Source organism: Gekko japonicus, unplaced genomic scaffold (genome assembly GCF_001447785.1).
Source record: "Gekko japonicus isolate JY-2015 unplaced genomic scaffold, Gekko_japonicus_V1.1 scaffold651, whole genome shotgun sequence".
NCBI lineage: Eukaryota > Metazoa > Chordata > Lepidosauria > Squamata > Gekkonidae > Gekko > Gekko japonicus.
The window spans coordinates 893,047-911,108 of NW_015161970.1; the positions used below are offsets into that span (position 1 = coordinate 893,047).

The following is an 18,062-nucleotide window of genomic DNA, read 5'->3' on the forward strand; positions in this document are numbered from 1 at the left end:
CCCGGTTCTCCCAAATTAGAGTCTGCGCTCCTAAACACAAGTCACTGGGCTGGTCAGAGGGGGTCTGACAGGAACCACAAAACAACTCCAACAGCATACCAAATTTTAATAACACCACTGCTCTCAATCAACCCTCTTGTCCCCATTCTGTACCCCAGCTTGTCTTATTTGCTGAGAGCAGTAAGCTCCTCCATCCTCTCCAATGTACCCAAACTTGCCTGAGCACCTGGAACTCCTGGTTCTCAGGGAAAAGATGTGAGGTTAAATGACTAGGATGCTGGTTGCCTAAGAAGTTTAGCTAAGATGTTGAAAATAGCAAGAGAAAGAACTTGGCATGTTTTGTGTCCCTTGCTGGAAAAAAACAAAGGGAACACATGTATGTGGGGTTAAGTTGTCCTAGTACAATGAATGCTATTAGAATGACACCAAATCACAGCTGCTGGAACATTTTTTTAAAATCCTAGTAAGGGAAGTTGTGTTTTCCAAACCACAGAAATCTGTATTTGATTTTAATCATACTACTAAAAAAGAAGTACAAACCAGGGTGCTGTCTAAACAACAATTTTCTCATCTTTTCAGAATTTAATACTGCATATCCACATTATTTCCCCCCATTTTTATCCACTGTGAAATCCAAGAAGCATGCTGGCTAGATAGAACCACATACACTTTTGAGCTCTCTGACTTCTTGTTGCATCGTGGGCAGGGAGCAGCTTTGCATTCTGTTATGAAACCATTTATATTGCAGGCCACAACAATTTGAATGTGCACAATCATTACAATTGGGGGGAAAAACCCAATGAGACAGATTTCCTGCTATTGATCCAAGGAACTAGCTCTCTTAGGTTACAGCACAAGCCTTTTAGGGAAAAATTAGTTCAATAGTTTCTATATGTGTCCCAAAGGACAGGCTGTACAAGGAGTGTAGTAGGATATCCTTCACTCACGTGCAGTCTTCCAGGTTTCACAAAATTATGCAGTTTCACCGAACTCAAGAAACTGGGATATTGCTATATCAACAAGTGAGGCCAATACAGAAAAGACCATGTTGCTGGCAACCAAGATCAAAATCAAGATAACTCCTGCCATGGTATTCCCGATTACTATGTCGAAGTGTGAAAACTGGACAATGCTGGAAGGAAATGGATTCATTTGAAAGGCAAACAAGTGGGTTCTAGAACCAGGGGTCGTTTTGTAGAAAAAGAGCTAGGGGAACTCATTAGCATAACTCATTAGCATATGCCATACCCCCTGAAATCACCGGAAGTGTGTCATAAGGCCACACCCCCTGACATCACCGGAAGTGTGTGTCACCTGGAGATCAGTTGTAGTAGCGGAAGTTCTCCAGCCACTACCTGGAAATTGGTAACTCTATCCTGAGGACTTTGTGTCCAAGATGATGATGATGACAATGACAAAGAAGAAGAGGAGGAGGAGGAGATTGGATATATACCCTGCCCTTCACTACCCAAAGGAGTCTCAGGGCGGTTTACAATCTCCTTTCCCTTCCCCTCCCCACAACAGACACCCTGTGAGGTAGATGAGGCTGAGAGAGCTCTTTCAAGAACTGCTCTTTCCAGAACAGCTCTGAAATAACTTGTGGCTGACCCAAGGTCACACCAGCAGCTGCATGTGGAGAAGTGGGAAATCAAACCCGGTTCTCCCAAATTAGAGTCTGCGCTCCTAAACACAAGTCACTGGGCTGGTCAGAGGGGGTCTGACAGGAACCACAAAACAACTCCAACAGCATACCAAATTTTAATAACACCACTGCTCTCAATCAACCCTCTTGTCCCCATTCTGTACCCCAGCTTGTCTTATTTGCTGAGAGCAGTAAGCTCCTCCATCCTCTCCAATGTACCCAAACTTGCCTGAGCACCTGGAACTCCTGGTTCTCAGGGAAAAGATGTGAGGTTAAATGACTAGGATGCTGGTTGCCTAAGAAGTTTAGCTAAGATGTTGAAAATAGCAAGAGAAAGAACTTGGCATGTTTTGTGTCCCTTGCTGGAAAAAAACAAAGGGAACACATGTATGTGGGGTTAAGTTGTCCTAGTACAATGAATGCTATTAGAATGACACCAAATCACAGCTGCTGGAACATTTTTTTAAAATCCTAGTAAGGGAAGTTGTGTTTTCCAAACCACAGAAATCTGTATTTGATTTTAATCATACTACTAAAATCAGAGGGGGTCTGACAGGAACCACAAAATAACTCCAACAGCATACCAACTTTTAATAACACCACTGTTCTCAAACAACCCTCTTGTCCCAATTCTGTACCCCATCTTGTCTTATTTCCTGAGAGCAGTAAGCTCCTCCATCCTCTCCAATGTAGCCAAACTTGCCTGAGCACCTGGACCTCCTGGTTCTCAGGGCCTGCTATTGATCCAAGGAACTAGCTCTCTTAGGTTACAGCACAAGCCTTTTAGGGAAAAATTAGTTCAATAGTTTCTATATGTGTCCCAAAGGACAGGCTGTACAAGGAGTGTAGTAGGATATCCTTCACTCACGTGCAGTCTTCCAGGTTTCACAAAATTATGCAGTTTCACCGAACTCAAGAAACTGGGATATTGCTATATCAACAAGTGAGGCCAATACAGAAAAGCACATGTTGCTGGCAGCCAAGATCAAAATCAAGATAACTCCTGCCATAGTATTCCCGATTACTATGTCGAAGTGTGAAAACTGGACAATGACTGGAAGGAAATGGATTCATTTGAAAGGCAAAGAAGTGGGTTCTAGAACAAATCAAGCCTGAACTCTCCCTCGATGTTAAAGTGACTGAACTGAAGCTATTGTACTATGGTCACATTCTGAGAAGACAAGAGGCACTGGGAATGGCCATGATGCTAGGAAAAGTTGAAGGCAGCAGGAAGAGAGGAAGACCCAACATGAGCTGGATTGCCTCAATAAAGGAAGCCATGGCCCTCAGTTTGCAAGACCATTAATGACAGGACAGGATGTTTTGGAGGTCATTAATTCATAAGGTTGCCATAAATCAGAAATGATTTGACAGCACGTCACATACTCTCTCACACACACAGGCACAATGATTCTCTTGTTCTGTAGGACCACCAATTTGGTCTACTAAAACTCATCATTTTACTTAATTCGGTATTGTCTGTTAAATTCTTAGCAGTCTTCATTGCATTGATTGTTATATATTATACTGTGTTGTTGCATTGTTCTCCAATTTTGTAATCCTCCTTTATTGAGCATACAGAGTTTTCTAGTATATTCTCTCTGATTTTGTAATCCAGTATTGAGTTGCTTGTTGTATTGCACTGTTTTTAACCGTGCAATCTGTCTTAATCCTCAGTGAAAAAGGAGAACTATAAATGACAGAAACAAATAAACAAATATCCTAGGCCTGTTTTGACATTTTTTGTACTTTAAAACAACAAACTTTTTTTAAAAAATTAAATCTTAACTCTTTATTGATGAATATTTAAGCAAAACTTGTGGAATTCAGCAGACTTCTGCACTGTTTATAAAATCCTTAAATCCAACAGAACCCATAATCCATAGACGGAAAATTCAAATCTGAACCTGCTTGTGAGAAAAATGTGTTTGGGACCTCCCTTTAATTATTTGGCTCTATTTCCGATATGGGGAGATGACTGCTTCCTTGAAGTTAACTTCTAGCAGCTATCCTTGTGTACTCTGTAATTTGGGAATATTGTATGATGCTTCCATACTGGTATCAAGGTAGTTTACGGATAATGGAATTGCTGCTCCAAAGCCATTCTGTATATGATATGGCAGTAAACATAACTTTGCCATTGAGCACACATTACAAATCACTCCAGATGATACTGATACTTTGAGTGCATGTCTATGACACACACATTTCCAAAGAAAAGCTTGATTTACTGAGAGCCAGTTTGATGTAGTGGTTAAGTGTGCAGACTGTAATCTGGGAGAAACGGGTTTGATTCCCCACTCCTCCACTCACAGCTGCTGGATGACCTTGGGCAAGCCATAGTTTTGTCAGAGCCATTCTGAAAAGAGCAGTTCGCAAAAGAGCTCTCTCAGCCCCACGTACCTCACAGGGTGTCTGTTGTGGGGAGGGGGATGGAAAGGAGCTTGTAAACCACTCTGAGACTCCGAATGAAGGGTGGAATATAAATCCAATTTCTTCTTAATTATTAAATTTGCAAATTTTTTAAATCCAGGATTATGCTTTCAAAATGTGCTCTGTAGGGCTGTAAACCCTAGTTGACACTATGACAAGAGAAATCGGGGAGTGGGGAACAATGGATTTGGTGTTCAGCCAATGAGCAATGCCACTTATGGCACAAAGCCGGAAGTGATGTAATCATGTCAGGCTGATACTCTAGGATTTATCTAGAATGTTGTACCATCACTTCCGGTCAATGTGCAACACTGAATTGCTCCCTCCATTTATCCCCACTGCCCTGTTGAGCAGCAGTGGAGAAGCAGGGCTCAGGGCCAGGAAGTCTCTCACTACTGTGGGAGACCTGGCCTCCTTAGTGCTGTGGGAAGCACCCCTATATCCTACAGTCATCTGAACCTTACAGATCATAATACAGGTCACAAAATTCTTCCAGATTAAGCTTATCCCAAATCCTGGTGCCAGGAGAGAACCTGAGTGCTCTCCAAATATATCTGCAAGTTACTCTTTTATGATTGCAGCTGATCCCGACTGGTTGTAAGCCACCTATGATAATTCAGAATGTCTCCTTTCAGCTGAACCTTCCTTGACCTGCGATACAACTCTGAACACTTGTGGGGAAAAATAAACAGCACTTCCTGTCATGATCATGTCACCACCAGATGATCTGGAAATAACTTAGGTCAGCTGCATCTCACTAGAGCGAATGGAAACAATTCCCTGGGACTCAGCTCATGATCCCTGAGCGCTGCTTGTTCAATCATGAACACAGTTTGGACCAGTCAATACACAAGATGATTATACTGATGTTCTTTATTCCATCGGCAATCGTTCTCCCTTAGCCAGGGGTCATTTTGTAGAGAAAGAGGTGGAGGAGCTCATTAGCATAACTCATTAGCATAAATTATTTACATATGCCACACCCCCTGACATCACTGGAAGTGTGTCAGAAGGCAACACCCACCGCTCAGGCTCCACTTCCTGCAGGAAATGACCCCTGCCCTTAGCCATTCAAACGTCTGAACATTCTGTGACATCACAGCAGCCCTGGAGGGGGAGGTGCTTGCAGATGGCAAATATGCAGCCAATTTCTATAGATACAGAATTCAACGCTACTTAGCACATTCCAGATAATTTCTTGGTACCTTCCGAATAGCAAATTCCTTTACAAAGACAGGACCAGCTCTGTTAGCACTAACCGTGATGTGGAATTTTGGCACTTATTATTTCAGAGGGAGGGACTGAGTTCAGGTTCATTGTTTTTTAAGCTTTCCAACAAGTTTTTTTTTTCAAATATATTTCTCACGGAGTTCAGCTTCACAAAGTCTAAGCTGCAGGGTATCGGGGATGCCAGGAAGTCTATTCAGAAGGCCAAGCTTGCTCTCGCGCACCATTCCAAGTGTGACGTGTACCAAAACACAAATGTAGGAAGCCAGCTTTAAAAAAAGAGAAACAAAGACCAGCACTGAGGAATGAAACCAGGAATTACTCATGTACGATAGGAAGCTTGATGTCACCGAGAATTTATTACTTACCAGAACCAGAGAGACGTGCCACATTCCAAAATTATTTTTTTTAAAAAGGCTTGCTCGCTTGGGCTGCTACTTGCTCACATGGAAAACCTATAGCCATTGCAATACATAACTTTAGCCTCATCTTTCCTAAACTCTGTCCACACAGATTATTTTCTGTCTATCAAAGTGTTGGCCAACCTTCATGGGAATTCCCAAATCAGAACGAATATACCCTTTCCAGTGGTGCTTTGGTTTTCATGCATGGTACTGCTTAGCTTGACAGGTATGTGACACCCAGGTGTCCTTTTCCTGCCCCTCCATTGGGCCACCAAAGGTAGCAACCTCAGAGGGCCTGCAAGAAGAAAGAAGAGTGAAAGGTTCCCAACTTCCGTGGAGCTCAGCTCCCCCGGAGAAAATGACTGCATTGGAGGGTGGGTTCTATAGCATTATGCCCTACTGAGATCCTTCCCCTCCCCAAATCCCTCTCTCCCCTCCCCAAACCCCTTTCTGCACAGGCTCCACCTCTGAATATCCAGGAATTTCCTAACCCAGAGCTGGCAACCCCAGAAGAGGGCGAGTTCTCAGTCTCCAGTGTCCTACCTCTTCCTAGCTCTCTCTGGTGCAGCCAGTGGAGAAAAGCAGCATCCTCCTTAGCCTGCTTCCCTCACCCACTCTTCCTCCCTGCCTCACCTGGCCTATTACATGGGTTCTTCTCCTCATGAGAAGTCAGGGACACTGCCAGCCAGCTCTATGGTCCTCTTCAACATCCTTTTCAGGCCTTCCAGGGATTCTGTCGATCAGCTGTGGTGCCCTTTAAAGAGAAGCGGTTCTACAGCAGCCATTCCCCAGCTTCCAGAGGGCTCACAGATAATTCCAGTGGTCCCTCACCCTGGACAACTGGCTCAGTCTACTTAAACTTCCATACTGAGCATAAACAGTTTCATTTAGGGTTGCCAATGTCCAGGTGAGGGCTGGAGATCACTCAGAATTCCAGTTGACCTCCAGACTAAAATTAATCACTTATTTATTTATTTATTATTTATTTATTTATTTAAAACAGTCATTCCATTTTTCCTGGAGAAAATGGCTGCTTTGGAAGGTAGACTGCATGACATCATACTAGGGTTGCCAAGTCCTTACCGTATGTAGAGTCCAGCGCTGCTCCGGGAGTCCATGCGTGCACGCAAAGCGCCCCCCCGGCAATTATGTCACCTGGAAGTGACGCAACCACGCCGGGCATGCCGGGGGCGAGGCCACAACCATCCGAGGGAAAACCATATAGTGTTCCCTCGGATGACCACAGCCCCGCCGCCAACGCGCCCGACGCGACTGTGTCACTTCCGGGTGACGTGCTGACGCCGGGCATGTCGCGTGCTTTGGGGGTGGGGTTTCCCCGCCCCCCGGGGGGACTTGGGAAGCCTACATCATACCCTACCAAGGTCCCCTCCCCTCCCTAAACTCCACGCTCCCAGGCTCAATCCTCAAATCTCCAAGTATTTCCAAAACCATAGTTGGCATTCCTAGTTTCATTCTGTACATCTTTTGAGGGAATCTGGTTATTTTGCCAGCACAGGCTTTGTGGTTTTAATTGATTTAATCTGGCTGGATGTTATTCAAAGTTAACACAGTTCAAAAATATTTTGTTCGTTGCCTCGAGTAACCTTTCTGGCAGGCAGGCAGGCAGGCAGGTTTACATTCATAAATATTGTTTCTGAAGTGTGAATTTTGAAACCACTGCATTGTTTTGCTGCATCTAAAGAAGGTTAAAATTGGGGAGGGGTGGTGGTAGCAATATGGAAAACACTTAATCAGGTGTTGAAGTGTAAGCAAGTCATCATCCCTTTTTGAAATCCAGCACACAAACTCCTAGACCATGTGCAGGGTCACACTAGTACATCTTGAGAGCAGTGTTCCCTCTAAGCTGAGTTAGTGTGAGCTAGCTCACAGTTTTTTAGCCTCCGGCTCACACATTTTTGTCTTAGCTCAGGAAGGAGGGCTCCAGAGGAAACTAATTTATGCAGTAGCCAAATCGCCTGCTCACAACTTTAATGCCGGTAGTTCAAAAAGTAGAATTTTTGCTCACAGGACTCTACATCTTAGAGGGAACACTGCTGTTTGTGTGCAGTGAGAAAGGACTACATTAAATAAACACAGGCTCCTGTAAGCGCAGAGTAGCCATCCGAAAAAGAGGTCATTTTCTATGTTTCTGCATGATTTAACTGTTCTGCTTTTGCCTTCTTTTTAATTGGCCTGTACTGGAGGTGTGTCATTTTGCCTCTTCCCTGGATTGGGCATGATTAGACCATTCAATGATGTAAAGATGTCGCGGTGATACCCTCCTTCAGTCCCAGGCACGCCAATCAGAAAGCATGCCCAAAACGTTGATAGGCTGTTCACAGAATCACAGATTTGGAAGGAGCCATACATGCCATCTAGTCTGACCCCTTGCTTAACGCAGGATCAGCCTAAAACATCCCTGACAAGTGTTTGTCCAGCCGCTGCTTAAAGACTGCCAGTGAGGAGGAGCTCACCACCTCCCTGGGCAGCTGATTCCACTATTGCACAACTCTTACTGTAAATATTTTTTTCCTAATATCCAGTCGGTACCTTCCCACCCTTAATTTAAACCCATTACTGCGAGTCCTCTCCTCTGCTGCCAACAGGAACAGCTCCCTGCCCTCCTCTAAGTGACAGTCCTTCAAATACTTAAAGAGAGCAATCATGCCCCCCCCCTCAGTAGGCCTCTGGTCTCATTAATAGGCAGAAATATAAGAAGTTGCCTCCATGGAACTGTGGCAAATTCCACTGAGGTAGCTATCTTAGTCTACTGCAGCAAAACCAAAATGGAGTCTTGTGGCTTTTTTGAAGAATAAGCTTTGACAGATGTATGAAGTGACTCTTTCGTCAGCAAGTACATACACGGGGTTGAATAATGAGTTAAAAGGCTGTGAAGTATGCTGTGAAATTTCTACGCAAAACTCAGAAGTAGACAAGATAAGGACAGTAACCATTGGCAGCCACCATTTTAATTCAGGCAAAGGGACCTCAGTTGTCAGATGCTTGGGAAACACTGCAATAGCACAATTTAAAGGTCTGACATGAGGTAGATTTAGATTATCAAAATTGCACAGATTATTGAAGTAGCAGAAAGGATATCTCTTTCATCTCCTCACACAGATAATTCCCAGTGTGTCTGCCTGCTATCTTTGGTCCCAATCATGCAGTCCTTAAAGAAGAATGAAATTCTATGAACTAAAGAAAAATTATTCTTAAAAAAGGAAAGAGAACATTTTAGGGAGTTCTCAAAGGTTGGTGCCGATAATACCATTCAGCAGTTTAAAAGCTGCTCTAACTCCCAAGACTGCTGCTGGGTTTATAATTGAAATATCTGCCTTAGCGTGATATACATCTATCTGATAAAACAGGCCGGCCACTGCTGGGTCTTTTGTTGAACTCCATTGTATTGATTACGGCTAAGTCAGAGTTGTAATTTCCCTAGTTTCTTCAGTTCTCAGAGACAACAATATAGCTAATGAGATAGTGCAGTGGTTAAACACATCCATTGTAAACGAAAAGTTACACGTTCAAATCTCGACTTAGCCCAGAAATGGGAGGCAAGCTACCAACTCTCAGCCTTAGCCTCCCACTGCAATTAGGTGGGGGTGAGGGGGAGACATGGAGAGGAATAGCGGTTTTGTTGGAAGTTGCAGAAGAGAGTTGAGCCCAAAAATGTATGTGTGCGCACACTTTTCACAAACCCTTTTCCACCCATGAAAAATGCTCCCTTTTGGCAATCTTTCTCAGGGTACTACAAGAAGAAGAGTTGGTTATCTGTTATATGTATATGTTATGTTATTTGTTTATGTTATGGTAGGTTTTGTCTGTTTATGGATGGTGTATGTATTTGAAAATAAAAAATCATATTAAAAAAAAGAAGAAGAGTTGGTTTTTATACCCCACTCTTCACTACCTGAAGGAGTCTCAGAGCAGCCTACAATCTTCTTCCCTTCCTCTCCCCACAGCAGACACCCTGTGAGGGGAGTAGGGCAAAGAGAGCGCTGAGAGAACTGCTCTTGAGAGAACAGCTCTGACAGAACTGTGACGGACCCTAGGTCACCCAGCTGGCTTCATGTAGAGGAGTGGGAAATTCAAACCCGGTTCTCCAGATTAGAGTCTGCTCCTCTTAACCTCTACACCAAGATGGCTTTCAGCAAAGCAGAGGCTGTTTCCCATTGTACAGGGGTGTGGGGTGTGCAGGAAAGAGGGGAACAAGTACTGTTGCCAGCTCTGGGATGGGAATTTCCTGGATATTTGGGGGCGGAGCCTGGGGTGGGGTTTGAGGAAGGAAAGGGACCTCACCATGGTACACTACGATGCCATAGAGTCTACCCTCCAAAGCAGCCATTTTATACACGGGAACTGATCTCTGTCATCTGGAGATGATTTGTAATTCCAAGAGATCTCCAGGCCCCACCTGGAGGGCGGCAACCCTACACCCAAAGCAACCCTTCCCTTACTCTTCTTGCCCCCCCCCCGCACACCTTTTTCTACCTTCTGTCCCCCTCCTGCTGGCATCTCCACTGGCTAAGCAATCCCCATAATGACTCCCATGAGCTCAGTCAGCATTTGTACTTGCATGCAATAAAACAAAAGGCTGCGCTGGGATTAATAAGATATTTATACCCTACTTTTCTCCACAGTGGGGACCAAAAGCAGCTTACATCACTAGCCTCTCCTCTATTTCATTCTCCTGACAACAACCCTGTGAGGCGGGACAAGTGAAGAGAGAGTAACTGGGCCAAGGTCACCCAGCAAGCTTCTACGGCAGAGTGGAGGTTTCTTCTTCTGTCTCTCTTCAATTAGACTTTTGCTTCTGGAAGCTCTAGCCCCACAAGACAACTTCTCCCTGGGTGTCCAAACACTGGTCTTTGCCCACAAGGGGCCTTTATCTGGTGAAAGGGATACATGGAATCACCATATTCAAGCATCTCAAAACAAATGTCTCCTTCCTCAAGGCTATTGGCAATACTAAGCCAAAAGGCTATTTTTTCCATTGTCTGCAAGAACTTGGGGGGGGGGGGGGCCACCGGGCTCCCGACCTCTAATCCTTGTATTCTGCAGCAGCCAAAGGACCTGGATCCCCTAGAGATGTCTTTGCAAATCTGCACGTTAAGGTTGCCGGAACCTGGACATGAGCCCAGAGTATTTTACTGAATTAGGTTCTGTCCTTGCGTTGTAATTAAAGTAGCAATATTGGAACATGTTCAGGACAGACCTTTTGAAACTCATCTACTTTGTGTCAGCAATTCCCAGCTAGGAGGTTAGGACACCACCAAACATCACAGGAACTGTATTCGCTAGAGCCAGTTTGGCAGTATTTAGACAAATACAGGGAGAGTGTGGCACACAACTGTAAGTACAAAAAGGGTCCCTGGAAAACAGTGCTTTCTGTGGACACCCAGGCTCCAGCCACATATGTCTGGATATTGCACTACTGTTGCACTATAGCAATTGTTTGCCCGGCAAGGCAGTCTATAAATTGAAAGTAATAAATAAATAAATTGTTCACAACTAGATTTGCCTGTGCAGACAAGACAATCCAGGTACAAACGACTGCTTCAGGGCCATGATAGTACAATTCCGAGTGATGTGTAAATGGAGCCCTACTGGGTGAGAGTGGAGAGCCAGACAGGAACAGTGCACATGACATTGGGAGGGGCCGTAGCTCAGTGGCAGAGCGTCTCCTTGGCATGCCGAAGGTCCCAGGTTCAATCCCCAGCATCCCCTGTTAAAAGGATCTGGCAGTAGGTGATGTGAAAAACCCCTGTCTAAGACCCTGGAGAGCTGCTGCCATTCTGAGTAGACGATACTGACTTTGATGGACCGGCGGTCTGATTAGGTACAAGGCAGCTTCACGTACATCTGCCACAATCCTACCATTGTCCACACTGCCGTGTGCAAACAGGGAGGTCTTCAGTCTAGACTAAGTAATAACTAGCACAATGTGGATTATAATAGCTGGGATCAGTGGAGCTGTGGTGGCTCAAGTGGTTGAGACGCTGAACTGCAGGCTGTGGAAGGTCAGTAGTTCAGCAGTTCAAGACCCAGGGTGCCGCATGACGGAGTGAGCTCCTGTCTCTAGTTCCAGCTCCTGCCAACCTAGCAGTTCGAAAGCAAGAAATTGCAAGTAGATAAATAGGTACCACTTCGGTGGGAAGGTAACAGCATTCCGTGTGCCTTGGCGTTTAGTCATGCCGGCCACATGACCACGGAAACGTCTTCGGACAGTGCTGGCTCTTCGGCTTTGGAACGGAGATGAGCACCGCAACCCTAGAGTCGGACTCGACTGGCTTTCGAGCAAGGGAGCCTTTACCTTTTTAGATATCAGTGGTCCGGAGCAGAATCCTGGTGGAGTGGAGTACATCATGACACAGCACGCACACACACACTTGTAAGATCCCAGGTAAGGTAAGGAGGGTTGGGCTATCGAAGGTAGGAGTGAATGAATATAGAGACATGAAAAGGGGTTATACCAAGTTGGGTCCTTGGCTCCTGTAGCTCAGTATTGTCTACTCTGGCTTGTGGCAGCTGTCCAGGGTCTGAGACAAAGGCCTTTTCCCAGCACCTGCAGCCTGAATGCAAAGCCTGTTCTCAAGCCCTCAGCCACAGACTGTTTCCCCAGCAAGGACTATTCATTTCTAAGGGAGAAACAAGAGGGACGATGGCCAAACCTGTCCCTCCCCCAAAAAAACAAAGCAGGAGGATATTAAACCAGTACAATCTGGTCCCAGCACTCCCCCCACCCTTAGAAGCTACACGGCAGTTCTATAAGGTGTTTAAATTCAAGGAATACTAGAAAAGAGCTGCTATTATTTTGTCCTGTTTGCCGAAGCACTTTTTAGTGGTTGTGATAGCTCTGTGGTGGCATCTTGCTAGGTTGTCTGGCCCAGTGTACAGTGGATCCTATAGACAAACACTCTTTGACGCGGTAGCATCTTGAGATTTGTCTCGAGTTCAGGGGCCGTGGCCCAGACCAGGATGGACCGGGACAGCCTGATCTCATCAGATCCTGGGAGCTAAGCAGAGTCAGCCCTGGTTAGTACTTGGATGGGAGACCACCTGCAGAGGCAGGCAATGGCAAACCACCTCCAAATGTCTCTTGCCTTGAAAACTCTGCAGTGTCTCCGTAAGTCCACTCCAAAGGGATCTGTCAAAGATGGGCGAGTAAGCGTCAACATGGCAAATGGGGTTCAATGTGACCAAGTGCAAGGTGATGCACATTGGAGCCAAAAATCCTAAATATAAATACATGTTGTTGGGGTCTGAACTGGCAGAGACTGATCAAGAGAGAGATCTTGGAGTTGTAGTAGATAACTCACTGAAAATGTCGAGACAGTGTGTGACTGCAATAAAGAAGGCCAATGCTATGCTGGGGATTATTAGGAAGGGTATTGAAAACAGATCAGCCAATATAATAATGCCCCTATATAAATCAATGGTGAGACCTCATTTGGAATACTGTGTGCAATTCTGGTCACCACACCTTAAAAAGGATATTATAGCTTTGGAAAAAGTGCAGAAAAGGGCAACTCAAATGATAAAAGGGTTGGAACACTTTCCCTATGAGGAAAGGTTAAAGCACTTAGGGCTCTTTAGCTTGGAGAAACGACGACTGAGGGGTGACATGATCGAGGTTTATAAGATTATGCATGGGAAAGAGCAGGTAGAGAAAGAGGTACTTTTCTCCCTTTCTCACAATACAAGAACCCGTGGGCACTCCATGAAATTGCTGAGCGGTCGGGTTAGAACGGATAAAAGGAAGTACTTCTTCACCCAAAGAGTGATTAACACATGGAATTCACTGCCACAGGAAGTGGTGGCGGCTACAAGCATGGACAGCTTCAAAAGGGAATTAGATAAGCATATGGAGCAGAGGTCCATCAGTGGCTATTAGCCACAAGGTATAGTGATGGCACCTGGTATTTCTGGCCACTGTGTGATACAGAGTGTTGGACTGGATGGGCCTTTGGCCTGATCCAACATTGGCATCTCTTATGTTCTTATGTTCTAAGTCAGCTGTGACTCAATGGCACTTTCCACCAGCACCGTGGCCATGGAGTTCCATCTGGTGAGGATCTGGCCTCTTCTAGTTTAGTGGCTCAGGGTTTCTCCTAGTGAATACCAGACAGAGTTTGCAAACGTCACTGCGCAATGACCAGGGATGGGAACAAAGAGCATATGAGCCTGCTCAGTAAGTTGTCAGAGGTCAATCCAAATCATGCCTCCCATTGACGGGGATCGCTGTGGAACCAGAACAGGTTGCAAAGGCCACAAGGCCAAGTTATTAGTATGGCATCATAGCCTGCACTATTGTATACTCCCCCCCCCATGGAATTTCTCCAGGATGTCTAATTTGACTGAAGCAAGAAGGGAGGGAAACCCCATCCAGTTGCGCCCTGAGAAGTCTTGCAATGCAAACAAATGAAACAGAAGCTCATTGACCAAGGAAAACTAGTCTGTCTGAGAGATAATACCCCTATTCCAACCCTTCAGGCTTCTTTGAGACCTGTTTGCTACTTTTCCTACAAGGGCTTTCTTTCGTAAATATTTGCTATAGAGAAGTACTGAACTCCAGCTGTTTGCAGCTGTAAATCCTTGCATGTCTAAAATCAACACAGTGGGGGGCAGGATCCATTCACCGCTGCCTATTCCCCCTCCTGCATTCCTTCTTTCGCTCCACTCCCTGTGAAAGAAAAGAAAAAAACCCCAGAAATACCTCAAACTTTTAGTTCTGTCTGAATCACTGTCAGTCTTACGACACCCCATGAGTGCCGCTGCAAGAGTTTCAGCACAGCGTGCAGACAAAGAGCAGGGCCACGAAAAGGGAGAGGATCCCACAAGCTGCTTGACTGAAATCTTGGCTTGTAACATTTGTGGAGATCACCAATGCGAGGTAGACCAGCAGAGGAACAGTGCCTACACTTTACTATGGGCTAGCATCGTGTCCTTCAGCCATCATAAAACAACTGGCATCAAAAGACCCCGCTCCAGTGTAAGCTTGAGCTATCGTGAAGCTTTTCTTCTTTGGTAGATGCTTTACAAACTGACAAAAAAGACACCATTCAGACAGTCTGACATTCATCCTAGAGGTAAGAAGTCCACTAAGTACTTTTGGCAAAGCTACTGCATGCTGAGTGACGGAACTCATTTTCTGTGCCAGGATTCTGCTCCCAAGCATGGAGACAGCCTATAACTTCTCTAGATCATCAACCTATGGAACAGGTTCTCTGAGGAAGAGAGGGTATCTTGGGGAAGAAGTGATGTTCCAAGAAGGAGATGATCCTTCCCTCCATCACCAGTGACAATGCTGGCAAGAGGACCCTCATTCATCCACACTGGATTTATGGATGGATTTATGCACCCCTCCCGCTTCCCTCCATCACCAGTGACAATGCTGGTGATGGAGGCCCCAAAGGAGCTCCAGAAGAGCTGTTGCTTTCTCTTGTTTAAGGGGCTTGGAGGTATTGCCTTGCTCCATTTTTGAGAAGTCTAAGCCAGACTTACAGTTCACTGACTCTTGCATTTGGCAGTAGGTGGCATGCTAGCATCTACAAACATGGTCAGATATCTGCTGCTAGTTTGGTCATTAGGGGTCCACGTGTTCTAAGTAACTCTATGTTAGAATGGGGGGGTACAAGTTCAAAAAGTTCAAGAAACAGAGATATAGTAAGAAGAAAGTGGTAGCTTACGATCTATGCAGAACGTATTTCCTATCATTGTTACACCTGACCATCCTGTCTGCCAACCCTCTCCCTAAAATTAAAGAGGCTGGTGTTTGGGGGTCTGAAGATGTCCTAGGCACACCTGGGCTCCAGCACCTCTCATTTTAGATACTGGCAATGGTCAGGATCCATTAATTCCTTACAGTCCCATGGAAATATTCCATAAATTGCACTCTGAAGTTTGCAGCCAGCAGTGATTCCTTTTTCATCTGGAAAGTATTAAAAATATGAGATTGCAGGAGATGAAAGAAAAATTAAAGACCACCTCTCGTGTGCTCGGAACAGGCTATTTCAAAATGCAATCACAATTTTCAGCCTGTGGAGAACAAGCTCTACTCATCAGGAAAACCATGCTTTCCCTAAAGCTCACAGGATGACTTCAGACAATCATCCACTTCCACTCTCTAGCTAGCAAATAACCTTTTGTTTTGTGTACAGTCACCCAACAGAATGAAGTCATTGGAAGAACACCAATATGCAGTAACCATCGTAGCCATCCTATTCTGCACAGGTTCCAACAGCCCAACTTTCAAACACTCTAGTGGAAATGTAAGAAAACTGAACCTGATTCAGGGCTGTCTGGATCTGAAACCACCAGCAATCTCTGCACATCTGGATGGAAGCTACCATACTACTGGCCATCCGTTCTGAATGACCATGCCTCTCAAACGTCCCAGACAAAGTATTCTCACTCCCATGCTTGCTATTGTGGTCTTGAAGCTGTAGATGCTGGAGACTGGTCCCTGGGACATCATGCATACAGAGTATACACTACCACTGACCTAAGAGTCATTGGCCACTCACTTGTTGGGGCATGTCTCCTGGATCAGAGGGTGCAATTTTCAGATAAATTTGAACACAGCCCCTGTCTTTTTAGAATCAGCACTCAATGGTCTCTTTCAGATGTCTATCCATTGGGTTCCCACCCCTTGATGAACCTATACTGTGTACTTTGCAAGGGTCATACCTTCAGTTTCCCCATCATAACATGGAAAGCACTTCAGTATTGATAAAATGTAGTCCAGCATTTGCAATGATCCTTTGCATAATACTCTGTATATACTACTTTCCAGTGCATGCACATTACATGTATGTATATTTCACACACTCATAAATGTCCCACACATTGGATGATAACCCAGTTATCATCTAAGTCCTGGTTTCATGAAGTTTCCTACATGTAAGTATCTTCCATGTTGGGAATTGGTGGCGTGCTACGTGGCCCCACATGTAACTGGGGGGAAAGGATCAAAGCCAGGCAATCCGTCCAGTCCCCGAAGAATGTGCACATTTCAGCTCTTGGCGCACCCCAACCTGCCCACAAAGTCAAAGAATGTGATTATGAAATGAAACTTAAAAGTGTTGCAGCACACCCGATTCCTGTTGTCTTCCCTTGGATGTCCTGGCAATAACATCTACCTTTTCTAGAACATCTTCCTAGACCTCTAGAGATGTGTGACAATGCATCTTTAACTCAAAGCGGACCCTACTGGGTTCAATGGGGTTTACTCTCCAGTAACCCTGCGCAGGTTTGCATCCCAGAGTGATAAACCAGCATGGCCCACTGCCGCAGGTGATGATCTACTGAGGGGCTCGAGTTCCTCCCAAAGTTCTGCCTTTCTTAGACGGAAAGCATTTTCTGTAGGAAGAAACCCAACAGCTATCTATGGACTGATGATGCCTATCCAAGAATGAGCTGTAGCTGGACCAGGCTTAATGATAGCTTTGTGAGTTCTAGATGTGAGGTTCATGTACCAAATGCAGTAGAAAAGGGCAAGAGTCCAGTGGCACCTTGAAGACTAACAAAATATGTGGCAGGGTATGCATTTTCATGAGTCACTGCTCACCTCTTCAGATGTACCAAAGCATTCCTGAAAAAGTCATTGCTGAAGTGTGTGTGGGGGTACAATGACAGACACCCCCCCAACACGCATAATTCACCTTGTCACCTGTTCTCTCTTCATTCAATTGCACCTCTCAAGAGAACTTGCAGGGGGCGCCTTTCCACAACCAACAGGCTTTGGCGTCCGCCTGGTCCTCCAGCCCACGTCCCAAGCTGTAGCCAGAGAAAGAAGGTATCACTCACCGTCTCTCCGCAGGTTCGAGGCTCGCAGCGCTCGGATAGATCCGCTCTGGGCGGCGGAGCCGTGGCGGTGGCAAAAGTTGGCCCAGGCCACGACGTAAAGGAGGAAGGGCGCCGGCAGTTGCATCGGGACCCCTTGGTGCTTGGCACACAGCGGCTCCAAGAATACAGATCAAACGCGACTCCCCTCTTCCAAAGGAGAGATCTTCGTTCTCGGTATACTTTTGCTTAAAGCGAGCAGATAGTTACGCCTCTTTGCGCTCTCGCTCGATCTACTCTCCAAGCGAATCCCCAATAACTTTTTTTATTGGCTGGCTTGCAGGGATGCAGTTAGGGAGGGGGAAATATTCTTTGCCAAGTTGTAGCAAGAACTGGAGACAGGTTGCACCCCCCCACGTGCCTCCTCTCTCTCTCTCGTTTTCTACTGGCGGCTCGAAATCCAGAGAGAAAAGTGTTTCGCCTAATGAGGAGCCGGATCCCAACCTCCTGCGGGGGGCTGGCTTCACCAGCGGCAGCCTGCAACGCCTCCCCCCCCCTCGCCGCCGCCG

The 18,062-nt window shown here is 45.6% G+C and overlaps 1 protein-coding gene across 3 annotated transcripts in view; it reads right to left on the reverse strand.

Moving 5' to 3' along the window:
* PDGFD (platelet derived growth factor D) overlaps positions 1 to 17,826 on the reverse strand; it is a 223,542-nt gene extending 205,716 nt beyond the window's left edge. For all 3 annotated transcript variants that reach the window (XM_015429664.1, XM_015429665.1, XM_015429663.1), the window contains exon 1: positions 17,518 to 17,826. In XM_015429664.1, the coding sequence (XP_015285150.1) occupies positions 17,518 to 17,641 (124 nt within the window). In that variant the 5' untranslated portion in view covers positions 17,642 to 17,826. The remainder of the gene's footprint in view (positions 1 to 17,517) is intronic.
* Positions 17,827 to 18,062: the final 236 nt, after the last annotated feature.